Here is a 17,947-nt window from a genome sequence, read left to right as displayed (position 1 = left end):
TAGCGGACACGCTTCAACTCTCTACACGTAAGGCATGTGGCGACGACCTCTTAATGCTCCCGCAACAGCATGCTCTGGCGTCACGAATTCTGACAGCGTCTGCTTGGGGCCCTAGTTAATTGTTTACTGATAACTGCCTAGATTGCTATCCAAAGGAACTACAGACTCAAAGCAGCAAGCTTGTCAAACTGTCCTGCGCCAAGGCGACCTAAGTAGGACAAACTGCTTTAAAGTACGTGACATCACATTGACGTACCGGCGCTGAAATTTAATTTCGGCGAAAAAAATGTTTTTTTTTTAAAAAGGGGAGGGGGGCAGGGGGGAGGCTGCAGGAGGAGCAGAGTTTGGTGCATATCCTTTTTCAGCAATGTAACTTTTGGGGGCTAACTATTAAAAGCAGAATTTCGAATAATGCTTGTTAAGCTTGAGCTACGCTATATCTCGAGGCCAACTCTGGTGATGCCTATTCAAATAAACGTAGAACGAAGAAATGTCTTTATGAGGCAACATCTGGACCGATTTGAATGAACTTTGTTGTATTTAGTAGACAAAGCTAAATTCCAGCAGCCGCAGGAGAAAAGTTTTAATTTAGACACTGGAGTTTTTACAAAAAATTCCAAAAATTTTTAAGGTTAACAAATAAAAATCAGGAGAACGAAGTTTACAAATTCGTAACTCTCCACCAAAAACAAATAGCGCAGTAATGTAAACTTCATCCGTTAGAGAATCTAAATGGGACAAGTTTGATATATCACTTTATATTAGAGGTGAACTTGCTACAATTTTTACGACGCTTTTGCATAATAAATCAATTTGTCAGCTTCCGGTGTGCTATTACATACAGGTTACAAAATTGTGATATCCTTTTTCGTTGCTGAATTATAGAATCCGAAACTCGCTAGTTTTGTTTTCTGTAAATCTGCAATTTTCAACAATTTTTATTTAAAGAAGTTGCCGACTTAAATAAAACGTTATCTTCCAGTAGTCACTAGAATGTAACGTTTTGCTTGAAATGCAACAAACCTCACCAAATTTGGTGCATTGGTTGCCAAGAAAAACGATTTCTCTGTTCCCATGTATTTAGACAGGAGCGCCAGCGCTAAAGCTTCCTCTGAATGTTTCTTTTTTAGTATCTCACATAAGGGGACACTAGAGGTACTCATTTGATAATTCATTCAGAAGCCCAATTCACGAAGCTTGTAATAGCTGCTAATTCTTGGTGGACCAGGCTAGCATGTTTGTCATAACAATTAGCCTGCGCCTGTTTCTACAACGAAAAAGGTATGAATTGTTTGCGGAGGAAATGAAGGCAGAACTCTTTGTTTTTGTCAATTCTGCTGGTGAACTGCAGCACATATTTCGCAGTGTTTACGACTAGCAGTTAGCAAGCCTCGACCAGGCGTCGTCACAAGCTCTGACGTCACTATGCTGTTTGCATCGGGATACCTTGAGATGGCGTCGCCATTAGAAGCTAACATAATTGATTAGCTTGCTTCCCGGACTAAGAATTCCACTTTTGCCATCATTAAAAGGCAGCTAACTGTATAGAATCGCAATGTTAAAATCTGGCTGAACTAAACATATCTCTCTTCGGTGTCCTTCTAACGCGTCTGTAATACGCAGTATCAGTCCCTCAACTAAAGTACTCTGAACTCTGAATGTATTCCAATGATGGGATGTGTACCGGCTGAGCATGGGGTTAGCGTTGTTACACGGTAGTGGTGGGTCGATGCTGTAAGCCTTGCATTGTAGCGTTAAGAGCGCTATTATAACGCTTACGAACAGCAGGATGTTGCTGAATGCTAAGCGGAGACGTGTTGTCAGAGGCAAAAGTTGACGGGCCTCGTGAGGCAGTTATAAGAAGAAAAAAAAAAGAAACATGGAAATGGTAATATTCTCGCAGCAAATAATAATAATAATAATAATAATAATAATAATAATAATAATAATAATAATAATAATAATAATAATAATAATGTTTACTCCGTGCCCAGGAACAACATATGTACGTCTCGGATTTAGAAAACTTCGCAGATTTCGTTATAAAACACGACCATACTACGACACTATGTGCAAAATACACGCGGGGTCAAGCTTTTATGCAAAACATACAAATATGTGCAGTTCGTGCAATTCTCTGACGTCACCCTTGCTCGATGTTCTAATGCTACTGAACCAAAACCGGCTTAAAATGCAAACTGCCTCGGTAAACCAGGTTAATAAGCAGCTTTTTGGCTTCAGAATCCGCTCTACTCTTTTGCCTATAAACCTAAAATTCAGAAGGCTCGTCAGAAAGAAAAAAGTACAGTACACTTCTGCACCGTGGCACTGGGAGCGTTGTCGCGGGCTTGTTTCTTCATGGCACCTTCTCAGTTTGCGCGTGGCTTATTGTTATGTTTGCTTTTGCACACTGCACGCTATACATACGAGGCTTCTTAAAACCTTCTTGAGCGTGTAAGCATAGTTTCATGCTTTCGCCAGGTTTCCCGGGCGTAAGACCCGCTTTTTTTTTTTCGCCAAGAATTTCCGCAAAATGCTGCGGAAAAGAGAATCGCTGTAAAAGAGACCACAAACGGAGTACATCCGTAGGGAAGATAGTCAAAATAGAATTTTCATAAGAACGCACGCCGCTCTCTATGGAATACCGGAGACGTGGACGTTAGCAGCAGGGATCGTGGTGTCACCTGGTGACGTTGGGCCTAACCTAAGCACACAGATGTACTACTGCAGTGATCGACTATATTCTGCCACTTCACTAGCAACATAATTATTATGCAGCGCGTATTTTTTATTTTGTTTACTTTGAAGAAGACACTTGATCGTAAAGCAATGCAAATGCTTTCCTAACACGTTGTGGTTGAACAAACTGTCACATGATGTCGCCACCAGCTATCTCGCTACCTTCTACGTCACCGGTGTTCCGGTATTCTCTGAAGGAAATTACGTTACGGTGCAAGCTAAAACACTAAATAGCCGGTGTGCCCGCGTGGACGAAAGTAAACCCGCGTATTCACAAGGCTTCTGTTAGGTAAGGGCGTTTCATCATTGGTCCTCGTTTGAGCGTGCCAGTCTTCGTGACATCCTGACAGCCACACGAACTCCGAGGTGGACAACTGCTGAAGGCTCTTACCTTTGTGAATGCCGGCCCTGTAGTATATGCGCGGTCGGCTCGGTCACAATTTATATGGATTCAGTAGAAGTTCCGCTTGCAAAACCACGCTGCGCACTTGTGCCTTCTGTGCTTCCGCGCTTCAAAACAATAGTTTACCGAGATACCTATTCTGGTACACTGTAACCGAGAGGTGCTCGCCTCCGCCATGACGTCACGGTAACGAGCGAACCCGATTGACTCTGAGCCGGGCGCCATCGTGGGCGGACCGCGATTGCGCAGACGAGCTTCCGGGGCGTGCGGAGCAGCAAGTTCCGCCACGTGTTCGGCAGCCCGGCGCGCAAGGGCCAGTGCTACGAGTGCGTCAAGATCACCAAGGACGCGCACGACAGCCACTTCTGCGCCGTCAACCCCAAGTTCATCGCCATCGTCACCGAGACAGCCGGCGGAGGGTCCTTCCTCGTGCTGCCCGTCGAACACGTGAGTGATCCCACCGATGTGGCCTCCGAGACTGCGCAGCACCGGTGTGCGATCTCGGAGGACCGACACGGCTGCCGCGCTCGCCTTTGCATCCGCGCGCGCACCTGTCCGCTTCTCGGACCGGTGTGTATGAACCATCCGATCTGTCGTTGGACGTCCTAGCACCAAGACTGCCCTTACATGCGACTCAACTGCCACGAGCGGCCATATAACTTACTGATGTGGGATGTCGTCATCCAGATTGGATGCTTTGGCCACACGTGTGTGTTTATCGCTCAAGTTGCCTTATATAGCGAGCGATCAGGCTGGAGACGGGCACGCAGTATAAGTTCCACCTTATGGTACAAACACGCTATATATACCCACACCGAGAATGCCAAATCAAGCATATAAAAGAAAAAACTGCTGGAGTGGAGGGGAGTGTCCGTCAAGTGAAGGCGCCGCGTCGCAATCTTACTGGGGGCAAAAGCACGCCAGCCGCCCCAGCTTGTGCGTTTGTTCGGGTCGTCGTATCTTGCTGTGCGCGGTTGCTGTGCGGATCCCAACATGTGCTAGCGCGCTCGGGTGTTTTTAGGAAAGTTGACGTACAAGCAGTTGACATGTGTTAGCGTTATCCTTCTCATTTAAGCAAGGTTGCAGGTTAGCATTGCCTTGCTCTAGAATAAAGGAAAATTTTGTATTTCAGGCTAAAAGGGAACGGCCGCCACCAAAGTTCCGAGATCTCCCATGCAATGAGGATGTTAAAGCACCGACGACACCAGATGACAGTGAAGTTAAAAATGAACACTTATGTTTGTTGCTTATGTGTCGCTATACTTCATACTACATTTTCAGTTTTTAATTGCTTCTTGTTCTGACAGTTTTCATGATTGATCAATTTCTGCACTGCATTAAACAAGTTGAATAAACGCAAATTATTGCGCGATACCTTTTCTCTACTTTGTGGCAGCTGCATATTCATACCGAAAAATTAAATGGAAATATTCCCCAGTACTGGGATATCTGCGATTCGGAGACCTCCAATATGGCTCGCCTCATAGCCCACAGCGTTGCATTAGAACTTGAAAAAATCCGCTAAGCAATTAAAAACCGCTGGAACAGCGCTGCGAAGCCCTTGGCAAGCCGCTTCTTGCTCCCCTAAAGATGACCGCCGCCGGCTTCACCCGAGCCCATAGAACTTCCACTCCAGCAGTTTTTCTTTAACCTCCTTGAGCGAAACCCAGGCGTTATCTCATCGTTCCCTCGGTGACATGACCGTAAGGAGGCATTTCGAGAAGCCCCTGTTTTTGTACTACAATAACGTGTTTTTCCCGACAGAAGCTCGAGTCTCTATCTTCACTGGCTAAGTGGCTTTTTCCTATTGATCTACGGAAACAAACAACGCGCACGCGATCATTGTCCTTTCAGTCTACCGAAAACTAAGCCAAACAAACAAAAGCAAAGAAACGCGCATCGTGAAGGTTCCTGATTGTGCAAGGTGTCAAACACTGGCGATGTAAAAGGATAAACGTCCTCGTAGAGATTTGTAAAAGCGAACTATTTTTCTGGCGGAGCGAACGTCTTGGCGGTGTGTAGAAACGACTAACGCTAATTTGGCAAGTACTTCCGACGAGTGAAACGGCTGTTCTCGCTTCTTATTCCGCTTCCTCTCCTTTCCGGAACGAGCAGACTGGCAGGGTAGAGGTATCCGCTGGCAAGGTAACGGGCCACAAAGGACCGGTGCTGGACCTGAAATGGAACCCCTTCAACGACAACGTCATCGCCTCCTGCTCAGACGACTGCACAGTAAGCAGCAGGATTTCTTCTTCTTCTTCTTCATCGTCGTCTTATTATTATTATTATTATTATTATTATTATTATTATTATTATTATTATTATTATTATTATTATTGTTGTTGTTGTTGTTGTTGTTGCGCGCCTTCGCCTGCCTCTTTCTGCGCGAAATTAGAGAACCAGATGTCTATAATTAATTAGTCGTGCAATCTTACAGATTTGCGTAGGAGCGCCTGGTCAAACAGGTTATGCGTCGGTTACTTGTGAAACTCACTGCGGCTTGTGCTATACGGTTGAAATGCCAGCCTACAGCGATCGTGCCAGAACATGTAGATCACACTCAGACCGCGACGTCACAAAGATGCACCGGCGCCGACGTCGGTGGTACGTGGTGTCTACATCGACGCCCACAGCTCTTTCTTGCCTACGGCGTGCCTACTACGGCGTGCCTCATAATCATTAAATGGTGTTGGCACGTAAAACCCCATAATTAAAAATTTAAAAAAAACGTATTGTCCAATGCAGCTATGCAGGGAAGAATTAAAAAGAAATAAAGCTACATAAATTTTATTTATCGCAAAAGACGGCTGAAGCTTGTTCGCGACTGTCCTTCATGTTGAAGGAAAGTGCAACGAAATTCTTGACCTCGTAAGAAGCCCAGCTTTGGCAAAGAAAGACGTACACCAACCAAATAAAGCTTTTTTTTTTATGACGTTGTACACGCAAGAACGCAGACCTATATCTACTGGCAAAGAAATTCAGAAACTGGCCCCTGTGAGAGCACCGTGAACTGAAAAAAAAAAAGGAAGTTGAGCTCTACGGCACTGTAGACAATAAACAAAACAAAACGGAAAAAGGAATGTTATAGATCTTGTCATTTTGGCTCCACTAAATGGATAACATTTTATTTATTGACGGTGCCACAGAGCCCAACTTGTTCAGTTCACGGTGCTCACTGCTTCCAGTTTCCGAATTTTTCCGAATTTCTTTGCCATTAGATATAGGTGTGCGCTCTTTCTTTTTCTCTCGTCTTTTGATCTGTTGTTATACATTAAACATGCAGAGTATAGCATGCCAAAGCTCTTGCTCGGCTAACCTCCCCACCCACCATTAAAATTTATCTCACTAGCGCGCACATAGTTTCACTACTGGTTGATATTACGGTTTCCTTGTGACATACACATTCTTGAAATACGTAAGGTATGGGCACGGCGCGCGGGCTATGCTGTGCACAAACACGCCGTAAAGTACGATGGTAGTGCGCACGTTTAAAAGACATTAGGTTAGTGGTCTGGCATAACGCCCTTCCGAGTAGTTTAGCTCGCGAAGCCGAAATGCGAAACATTACATCTTTTTGTTCACTAGTGCAGATACGGGAGCAGCCTCCGTGCAAAATTTTACGCCACGAAAAGCTCGCAAAAATAGTTTTTGATAGCGAAACTGAAATTTAGAAAAAGAAGACGCCCTTGCCGCTCACCGGAAGTGACGCATGACCCAGACCGTCGAGAACCAGCGCCGCGCCTCGGCATGACCTCAGAGATTAAGCGGCTGCCCGCAACGCGCTATAAAAAAAAAGGGGGGGGGGGGGAAATCGGAAACGGCGGCGTCATATCCGCTAACCACCAAGGTGCACCCGTCGTCTGCTTAGGCGCTGCAGAAGGCTGGTGATAAGAAAGTTAGACACTCACCAGCCCTGAAGCTTTGCCACGATTTCTCCAGTAGTAGATGTACTTACCCATTTATAACCCGTTTGTCACGTGTGTCGGCACGTAACGAGGGGCACGAGTCTCTGCCGCGCCCTTCTCGCGTTCACCCGCCACACAAGCGCGATTGGACCGATCAACGCAGGTCAAGATCTGGTACATTCCCGAGGAAGGCCTGCCTCGCAATACGAACCTGGTGGAGCCGCTGGTGGACCTGCGGGGACACCGGAGGCGCGTCGGCTACGTCGAGTGGCACCCGACCGCCGAGAACATCCTGCTCAGCACCGGATTCGACCACATGGTCAGCCTCGCCCCCCTCTCCCTCGTTGACCACTCGCGACTAGAGAAGCGCTGCGAGATTTACTTTTTTGTGACAGTCGCGTTGTATTTTATGGTAGTGAGGCGTTAACTGTGCTTGTTCTTTTGTTTTTTTACACCGCCTATGTTCCGAGTGAGCCTATTATCGGTGTACGTAGTCCTCGATAGTAGCTGTGCGTGTTGTTAAATTACTTCGCACACTGCCGTCGCTGCTGCCATGTAAAGGAGTAACCACCCAGTCAAGCTGCTGATCTAAGTATTCTGTGACTGCTGCCTTGTTGCATGAACAAGGGTTGTATTTTACATTTCCTTTTTTTTTCATTTTTACAGATTTAAAAAGCAGTTATTCTCCGTTATTGTTATTTTTAATCTTACACCCTAATTACCCGGATCAACACGCCAATCACGTCGCTGGGCTCATTTTCATCTCTTGTTTCTAGCACTTAATTGTTATTATTACTGTTGTTGTCGTTGTTAAATTAAAGACAATAAACTCAATCTCAGTTTCAACTGTCCCTCTGTGCGCCGTAAAGCTCTTTAAAGTTTGCTTCTCCACAGCAAGAAGCTTTGCGGGGGGAAGCCCGCTTTGCTGGCACTTTGCCCTGGATGGACGCCATGTTCAACAATAGCGCGACCTCCAATTCGCTCAGCTTGTGCGTCGCAGTTTCACGCAAATATGAATTTCGAAACGGTGCTTTAACTTCAGTGTGTCTAGACAAAAGACGATACCGAGTTTCACTTCTCGCAATGGTCACGTAAGTCCACAGCTCTTCAACATTGCCCGTTTCGACGGATGGGAAAGAGCCTCTAAAGGAACCGGCATTGGCTTACTCGAATGAACATAATACAACAGCTAATAGATTACTAGTACAGTCAAACGCCTTTATAACGACATGCACGGGAACTACAAAAAAATTCGTCATACAGGTCATCTCCTTGTAAAAATTGCGGAAAAAGTTACTGCGGGAAAACGTAGCGAGCTGAAGCTTTTAGAAATTATGTTTTCAAATGCGACGCACAATTCACGTTCAGCCTTATCAAGTTGTGCAAGTATTTATTAAGGTACTCAGTTCTGGCTAATTAGCTAGTCAAGGATAACAGAAGAAAATTTGCTAAGCACGTTCAACAAACGAATTCCTTTTTTAACATGAATTCAAGAGAGAGTAAGGAAAATAGGTAGCCCATATTTTGTTTGTTTGTTTTTTGTACACGCTTCGTCTGACGAATATGTCAGGTGAAATAAAGGCCAACCTTTATTGCGCGGAGGTTCCCAGCATGCTGCGCGGTGAAACGCTGAAGCTACGCAAAGTAAAGCTGCGGATCGTGGAATGGCGCCATCGCCTCTCTTGCATCAAAATTCTTGGTTCGTTAGCAAGATCTTCGTCACTGTTTCCTTCCTTGATATTGTCGTACTTTCCGCATTCGATAGCGCTGAAGGCGTCGTCAGTAGTCGGTTCCGATTACATCATCACGTCGTCATCAGCTGCGAAGTACTGCGTCGCACCCGCTGATGCGCTCAAAACAAAAGAAAAATGCAGAGTACGAGTTCAGCGACTCCCGGAGCAGTGTAGCAAGACTACTTCTGACATCGACACGCTCGTCAAGTGCTTAGCTAGCACTGCTGTTGGCGCTAGAGCAGGGTGGATCTCGGTGACGCCTGTTCAGAGGGCAGCGACGCAACCACTACGTAGCGTTAATTAATCTTAATCATCAGCCTGGTTACGCCCACTGCAGGGCAAAGGCCTCTCCCATACTTCTCCAACTACCCCGGTCCTGTACTAATTCTGGCCATGTTGTTCCTGCAAACTTGTTAATCTCATCCGCCCACCTAACTTTCTGCCGCCCTCTGCTACGCTACCCTTCCCTTGGAATCCATTCCGTAACTCTTAATGACCATCGGTTGCCTTCCCTCCTCATTACGTGTCCTGCCCATGCCCATTTCTTTTTCTTGATTTCAACTAAGGTATCATTAACTCGCGTTTGTTGCCTCACCCAATCAGCTCTTTTCTTATCCCTTAACGTTACACCTATCATTCTTCTTTTCATAGTTTGTTGCGTCGTCCTCAATTTAAGTAGAACCCTTTTCGTAAGCCTCCAGGTTTCTGCCCCGTACGTGAGTACTGGTCGTTAATTGTGAAGCAACAAATCAACCGTCGGGAAAGCCCGACTCCTTCGTCGTACAGGCAAATTCGTTATAGCGGTCTTCGGTGTAGACGGGTTAGCAATACATATGGAAGATAGAAATTCCGCCGGTACTTAATCAATCATTCGTTATAAAAGTCATTTTGCTATAGAAGCGTCCGTTGTAGAGGCGTTCGACTGTGTTTGCTGCTGATCGCCAAAAATACATTCCGTTGGTAGTCTGTGCGAAAGGTCATTGGCTGCAATTAGTGGTTGGCGCAAAAGTTAAAAACCGCGAACTTCCCCGGCAGAGTTTGTAAAGCTTGCTTCGCCTCACAATTAGTCATTGTGCAGAGAAGCTAACTTATCGGTTTAGTTGCCTGTGCTGCGGTAACTACTTTTCACACTTGCGGCACGTGAAAATGCAGCCGTGAGAATAGTGCGAATGTGTACAACGTGCAGCTGAACGGCCAGTATTTCTAACGTTTGAAACGTACGAACTCGAAACTTGACGAGCGCGATGATTCGTTATATACTTTCTGTGTCAGTATACAAAACTCAAAGCACAACGTGTCAAGTAGCACCACCCCCATTTACGTTCGGACGAGCCGCTTGAAAAAGAAAAAAAAAAGTTTTCCCTTTATTTCCTAAGTTAAAACTCGGCTACCGCACCAGATACTTATGACACAGAGCGCCTCCTTGGGTTGTTCAGTCGCTAAGGAAAGAGGCGAGCTTGTAAACGATGGGAAGGTGAAACATCAGGGAAGCCATGACGAATGAGAGCTCTTTTCTATGACGGACGTTTGGCATATTGGAAGATGTGAGTGTTAACTGCAACACCGTGCACGCTTTGATAAATGGCAAGTGTCGGTTTTACTCGCATACACCGCAGTGCCCTTACCGTATTTTTTACCCATATAAAGCATATGTATGACGTAGCCTCTTGTTAGAGCCGCGCTTCCGTGCCAGCGGTTGCATGAATGCTCGACAAAGATGACTGCATTTATCACTACTGTCAGTAACTTTGATGTCACTAACCATCACTACCACTATGCAGATCCTCGTCTGGGATGTGAGCCACGGCGAAGTGGTGCGCACCATTGACTGCCACCCAGAATCGATCCACTCCATGTCGTTCAACCGCGACGGCAGCCTGCTGGCGACGACGTGCAAGGACAAGAAGCTTCGAATCATCGACCCCAGGGCAGGCAGCGTTATTCGGGTAAGCCTCTACAGGAGGCATTAGATCTCATGTCTCACCCCCCCCCCCTTTTTTTTCTTCTTGTGTTCTCTGTCTCAATCACCCACCTTCCACCCCGCACATTCCGTCTGGTGCGTTTTGCCACACCTCACCGGTAGGAGGCACAGCAGGTCTGTAGAGCGAACAGATGTACTAATGTCCCAAGACTCCACAGTGAAAGTGGATTATGAGAGACGCTGTATAGTGGAGGAATCCCGATTAATTTTCATCCCCTGCGGTTCTCTTTAATGTGCACCTGAAGTACACGAACGGTTAAGCATTTTGGTGCAGTGGAAATGCGGCAGAAGCACAGCACCGTAGCCATTGAGCCACCACAGATGTGCAGTGGGCGGCACCGGGCGTTGCAATTATTGCTCTTCGAACCACTTCACTGTATGGTGTTGGTCATCATCACACAGGGTTGGGCATTGTAACCTGTTATGCAGGGTGTTCCAGGCAACACAGGCCAAGCAGGGTACAAGAGACGAGGTACGAGGGAGGTACGAGACACGAGGATGGCATCAGCAATGTGTCATTACCAGTCGCCACATGTAAACTGAATGCCTTTTATGTTATCAATGACTATGATTAGTCACAACTGATTACACTAATTAAATACTCACAGAATTGGATAAACTTGAATGTGTGTTGCACATGGCATTTGAAAACATAATTTTTCGAAAGTTTCAGCTCACTACGTTTTCCCCTAGTAATGTTTTCCCACATTTAAAAGATGTGCCCTGTTAGATATGGAGCTGTTTCCTGCGGTTACTTCGAGTTCCCCAAACCACTTCGAAACGCAGCACAGCTAATTGAGGAATGCAGAAGCAGGAAAGCACATTCCAGAGGAGCACCAGATAAGCGCAAACGAGTTTGCGGCCCCCAGGTCGTGCGCCGCCGGGATTAGACGGGGGCCTCGGACAATGAAGCCCAATCATCCCCTTCGCCTTTGAAGAAGGCATTTGCCACCACTGCAGGAGCCGAGCCACCGGGAGCAGGTGGGCCCTTGTGCAATGGAGCATGAGCGCCCCCCCTCCTTCTCCAGCTTAGAAGTGGATTGCAATTCTGCGAGGCAAGAGCGCAGCACCGGGATCAAGGGATCAAGAGAGGAGGACCAGGCGCCGACTCTCTTCGCCGGGTATGACACCATCGCACGGGCGCCTACCATTGGCTGAAAGTGGCGTCATCGGAACGGACTCTCCCATTGGTCAAACATGACGTGACTTCCAGTGCTCGAAGGGTTTATAAGAAGCCTTCCAGAGAGACCTGAGCATTCTGGAGCATTCCCTGATTCCCTGATTCACCTCTCTCGAACTTCTTGCCGCGGGCCGCAGCGTCCGAGTTGCTGCCGGCCCGTAATGACTGTACGACTGTTACTTGTCCCTCACCTCCTTGTAAATAATGTAGAATAAATCCTCCCAAGTTTTGGGTTTTCATCCACGAAGTCCGTCCTTCAACCCCTACAGCCCCAAAACACAAAGAAGTGAGCTCGGGCCGTATGCTCTGCACGCGTGCCAGCGGTGCTCTCAAAAATTGTCTCAGAGAACTAACACTGCTAAATGGCAGACTTGACAGTCGAGTAAAAGTGATAAGGTGGCAATCCAACAGCAACAATCCATTTTTTTTTTCGTCGCTTTGGTCCTACATCTCCTTATCACCGCACTAAGCTATTGCACACTGATTTAGCATACAGTGTTGCGCAGCTGCTTGCTTACAACAACAGCCAACAGCTACCCCACTGCCTTGCCACTTTTTCACGGTTGCCATGTCGGCCACATTGCATATCCCTCTAACTGGCACTGCTGTAGCACACGTGATACACCCAGGCATGCACTCGTTTCACATCCTTGTACAGGGAAAAAAGATAATAGGAAGAACGTAGCAAGCTGGAAACTACTGAACAGGATGTTTTCAAATGTGATGCACAGTTTGACATTTGAGTACGCTTATACAGGTGTTTATTAATTTAGGTAGTTGATTTTCATTAATTAGCCAACCATCGAAAACTGAAAATTTTCCAGTTTGTACAAAATGTCCTGATAAAAACACTGTTGGTCTTATCTTCACATCGCGTAGCCCATTTCTTTAAGTAGCTGTAATGAATGTGATAGGTATGTATTTACTTTCCTGAATCTGGCCATCTGGCCATGGGCTGTGGCCCAGTACCAAATACTCTCAGGAACACAGTGCAGTAGGTGGTGAGATTCAATTTCACTCGCGATTCTGCCGCCAGTGAGGAACGTGACACACCATGTCCTAACTTCTAATGCTTTGCATATCACTGATTACGGCAGTGCATGTGATCGGCATAATTTTTTTTTTCCCGCAGCAAAAGCTCCCAAAGCTATCGAAGCCTGTGGCTCCTTCATGGCAACTGAACAGCAGATATAGTTGCTGTGCATTTCCCCAGCAAAAATTTCAATAGAGAAGTTTTATTGGTTTCATCTCATTGCATTATGAGACAATGGACCTGATACACAGGTAAAACTGATGGCATGCATCAGTCCATTGGACTACAAAAAAAAAAACTTGACACACTGACAAAAACAGATGGCCGCTATTGGTCTGTGAATGAATAGACTTGATTCACTGATAGCCTGCATTGGCCTATTAGCTTACAAGTGTATTGCTGTAGATGGGAGCACTGTGTACAAAAGAAGTTTGTTCTACAAAGATGCATTAATTGATCATCTTAAAGTGAGGCTTTCTAGGTGAACCCTCCCGGACTTTGCTGATCATGGTTGCTGCTGCTGTCTTACCAAAGATGGCAACAGTGGCCTATATATTAGGGGTGTGCGAATATTCGAAATTTCGAATACGAATCGAATATTTTCCTTATTCGAAGCGTATTCGATTCGTGCAATGCATATTCGTAAATTCCCGAATATTCGAAGAGGGCCGAATGACGGTAGAAGCGGCGAATATTCTGACAGATGGAATAATTGAACAAGTAACGAATTATATGCTTGCTTCGCATTCTCCTCAGATCATGTTTATTCACTGAGAACTTCGCATGACCGGCTCATTATTTGTACGCTCTGTTTCAGTCTATCTGCATGACGCCCGCGAGACACGATCAGTTTCAGTTTCTTTTTACCAAGCTTTATTCTATGGCTCTTTCATAACCATATATGATGTCCTGTGGGGCTCTTTAACTATATGCGATAAAATGTGTATCCCAAAAGTGTTACCTGGACAATCTTTAACTTCAATATTATAAAGAAAAAAATTATGTCCAAGGAGAACGTAGCATCGCCGTCGACTACTCCCGCCTTGTGTTCCCGCTTTTCTCATGTAATCGCCGGCTCTTTGCTACCAGCTGCGCTGCTTCTCCATGACACAAACGCAAAACACGCTAACTTCACCATTGCGCTATTTGCAACTATCTCAGTGCTGATACAGCCCTCGATCAGCCGTGTTCTCCAAGAATGACATCAACTGCAGATGACGAGCCAGCGAGCAAGCAAGAAAAGAAAGCCGGAAGAAGTCTCCTTTGGTGGTACTACACAAACCTCTCGCCGTCGACAGCTCGGTGCAAGTCGTGCGAACATGCTCTTAAAATGTCCACGGGAATGACCACTATTATTCAAAATCACATGCAAAAGCATCCTTGTTGATGGAAGAGTACAAAAAAGAGGCCGCCGCAAACGCTCCGATGAAGAATCAACCGACACTGGATGACATACTTCAGCAGAGACAGCAGTCGTTGTCTCAGATGAAAAAAAAAACCACTTCACCAGAATGTGGCAGCCATTCATTTCTTCACCATTTCTGCCATGTCGGTTCAAAGCACTGATCGAAGCAGCTGTGCAGTCGTGCTACAGTCAGCCATTTCGAACAAAATTGTCGCGTGTGCTCGTCCCACGCATGTACAACGACACAAGAGCAAAGGTACGACACGAGCTGCGAGAAGCACTTGAACATGGAACAAGCACTCTCGCTATTACGAGCGATAATTGGACTCCGCGTGCCGACGAGGGTTCTGTAAGCCTCACGCGTCATTTTCCTGCGGTGAAGTTCGACATGAAAAAGTTCACTTTGAACACGCGACATATGCCGGAGAGTCACACGGCTGTGAACATAGCTGCGTCATTGGAGCAGCTATGCGCCGACTGGGAGATACCAATCGATTGCGGGAAGTACATGGTGACGAACAGCGGCCGCAATATCTCAGCGGCTGCAGTATCCGAGCGGCTGCAATATCCGAGCGGCTGAAATATCCGAGCGGCTGCCAGGAGACTGCCTTGGCTCCAGCGAGCCTGTTTTGCGCACACTCTGCACCTAGTGATCAGCCATGAAATGTCGTGTACTCCGGCAATCAACATACTCTGCAAGAAGGCAAAAGCGAGTGTAGGGCACTACAAGCATAGCCCTAGGGCACAGAAAAGACTGAACGATCTGCAGACACGGCTTAACAAATACTTGCTCTATGTTGTGCAGGATGTTCACAGAAGATGGAACCGTCAGTACCTCAAGGCTCAAGGCTCCTTGAACTCTAAGAGTCCATCAGACTTGAGCTCACCGTTTCGGACACGAGCTTAGATACCTTTAACTCTGCAAAGTGAAGAGATGCAGTGGAGTTTTTGGAGGCATTGAAGACCTTACTTCACGCAACTGTGATCTTAAGTGCTGGAAAGTATCCCTCATTGTCCTGTCGAATTCCAATTATTTTTGGAATGCTGCATTGCCTCAAAGATGGCAAAGGCAACTCAGCATTTCCTAACAATCTCGCAAAATGTGTCAAGAATCGTTTTGCTGAGTGCGAATTTGACAAAGTGGCCAACTTGGCCATCTTTCTTGATCCGCTTTTTAAGGACACAGTTCATCAGGCGTCAGGTTAGATGATCTGGCTGAAAGACATTGTAACAAGGGAGCTCCACGCAGCTGGCGTAGAACTCAGTGAGGGCACTGCCATACAAGCGTCGAGTTCGTGCCCGCTGGTGGTATCCACTGTATGGAAAGCTTTTGACTGTCTAGTGATGGATAAGAAGAACGCACATTTGGTATCTGCCTCTGAGGGGGAATTTACAGACTACACGAAAAGCATCTTCTCGAAAGGGGCAAGGATCCTTGTGAGTGGCGGCAGTCCATTGGCCGCTTCACGTACCCGCTTTTAAGTACACTCGCCCAGAAGTACATACATCGCCATCGCTACCACATCAGTTCCAAGTGAAAGTCTTTTCTACCGTTTGAAATGTCACAGTGCGTAGTACAGAGCGTTTACTTTCTGAACATGTTGAGCAGTTAATTTTCCTTCGTGATAATCGCTAAAAGTGCATTACTTGATTGAGAGCATTACGAGTCATTACCTGAGTGCATTATCTGTAATGAGTGTCTTTTTAACCTGCAGCTGCCTTGTAAAATGCAATATTAATGCAATATTGTTTTTAACAAGGGTTATAAAGCTATTGTTACCATATTTTGCAACTTTTTAATACTACGTACATATTCGATATTCGATTCGATATTCGAAGACAGTTTTTCGCCTTATTCGTATTCGATTCGTATTCGAAAATTTCAATATTCGCACACCCCTACTATATATATATAACCACATCTGTATAAACCCTACATATGCTAGCAGCCGGCTCTATTCTCTATGAAATTACGCAATGAAACAACAAACGGTACCTAAATACACTCAGTGCAACAAATATACAACTTAAAAAGCACAATTATTTTATTAAAGTGAAGCCTTCTGTGTCTTCATTCTCGATGTTTGGCGCACCTGTCCGGTTGGCTTTTTGCCGAGCAATACTACTAATACAAGTTTATTGCATCTATTGGGACCTATAAAGCATTTTATTTGTCCAATACAAGCTTAACTACTTATACTGCTTCAGTTGTGACCCGTAAAGTGTTTTATTTGTTTTGCAGCGCATCGTACTGCCTTGTAGAAGAAGCTATAAGACTTACATAAATCTATATGGTACCTGTACGTGTTGCTATTGGACCTATAGTTCTTGTATAGTCCCAATGGAAATTTCTATTATAATTTTCCTTGGGGTCTATAGCTGCTGAATGGAGCTGTGCATTCCAGCATAACATTCACTTACTTTCTCAGTAAAGAACATCTAAGCGCCAACACAAAGGAGCTGTGAATTGCCGCATTGGCTGTGCGCACAATGCCTTGCACCTGCTGCAATATGCCAGATGGAAGGATTTGCCTTACTTTGAGTGTATGGTAACACTTAGTGTAGCTTAATCGGCCATGATTTTCAGCGGTAAACTATTAAAAGCAGAAATGAGACGAGGATGGGGTAACACAATCGAAACGAAGGGCCATGTGGTGTGAATAATATTTGGCACTCAATTGGTTAATTACATCCATTCATTGCACTGTCTAGTCGCAACTGCACGAAGACAAGAGACAAAGAGGCCCCATGTTTTGCTTTGCTTCATTGTCTTTTGGCTTCATATGGCTGTGACTTGCAAAAATTAGGCCCCTCGGTTACTCTTCTTCTCGTACTTATTGTCGGCTTTCATGTACTGCTAGCTAATATGGAATAACCAGGAATTCTCTCTTATTACTATACTTGCGACCTGCACCACTTCGCTCTCTCATGGTTCTGGGCATTTAGCATGCTAATAAATACATAAATAACTCTCATGTCGACTAACGAACTTTCTAGGCACTGTATAATTCAGATGTTAGTATTTCCTTTCTTTTTTTTCTTCACAGATTAAAAGAATGTTGCCAGGTCACTAAGTGTGCTGGCTGATGATGCACTTTTCAGGAAGGCGTCTGCCACCAGGGTTCCAAGGCATCCAAGGTGGTCTTCCTTGGTGATACCGGCCGCCTCTTTACGACCGGCTTCTCTCGATTCAGCGACCGGCAATGGGCAGTCTGGTCTCAGGTGAGTCATTGCCCGATGGAAATATTAACATGCTGTCAAAAACTGTACCAAACCGAGTTGCATATGTCAGTCGTCTGCCAATGTTCTTGAAAAGGCTAACAACTTGTACTGAAATAAAACAGCAACTCGTAACCCCACACTTTGTGCAGCAACCCCTAATACAGGAGCCCTTAAGAAGATGAACTGAAACTTTCATGTCAACTTCATATACGGCTAACAAAACTAATAAAAATGGAGCGCACATTATTCACTGATGATTTGTGGTAAATCGAATGGTGTGTTCAAAGCTACTAAAGAATATGAGTGAAGTAACGACAAGTGTTAGACCACGTCAGTGCGTGGCTGA

General features: G+C 45.6%; 1 protein-coding gene across 5 annotated transcripts in view; it reads left to right on the top strand.

Moving 5' to 3' along the window:
* Positions 1-17,947, top strand: part of LOC135915381 (coronin-2B-like) — a 294,501-nt gene that overhangs the window by 224,726 nt on the left and 51,828 nt on the right. For all 5 annotated transcript variants that reach the window (XM_070536931.1, XM_070536932.1, XM_070536930.1 and 2 more), the window contains 5 exons: positions 3,392-3,589; positions 5,258-5,374; positions 7,211-7,366; positions 10,562-10,726; positions 17,482-17,601. In XM_070536931.1, coding sequence (XP_070393032.1) covers positions 3,392-3,589; positions 5,258-5,374; positions 7,211-7,366; positions 10,562-10,726; positions 17,482-17,601 — 756 coding nt within the window. The remainder of the gene's footprint in view (positions 1-3,391; positions 3,590-5,257; positions 5,375-7,210; positions 7,367-10,561; positions 10,727-17,481; positions 17,602-17,947) is intronic.

Source organism: Dermacentor albipictus, chromosome 4 (genome assembly GCF_038994185.2).
Source record: "Dermacentor albipictus isolate Rhodes 1998 colony chromosome 4, USDA_Dalb.pri_finalv2, whole genome shotgun sequence".
In the NCBI taxonomy this organism is placed as follows: Eukaryota; Metazoa; Arthropoda; class Arachnida; order Ixodida; family Ixodidae; genus Dermacentor; species Dermacentor albipictus.
Note: the sequence above shows the minus strand (reverse complement) of the source record. Positions and strands in the feature narration are given on the sequence as shown.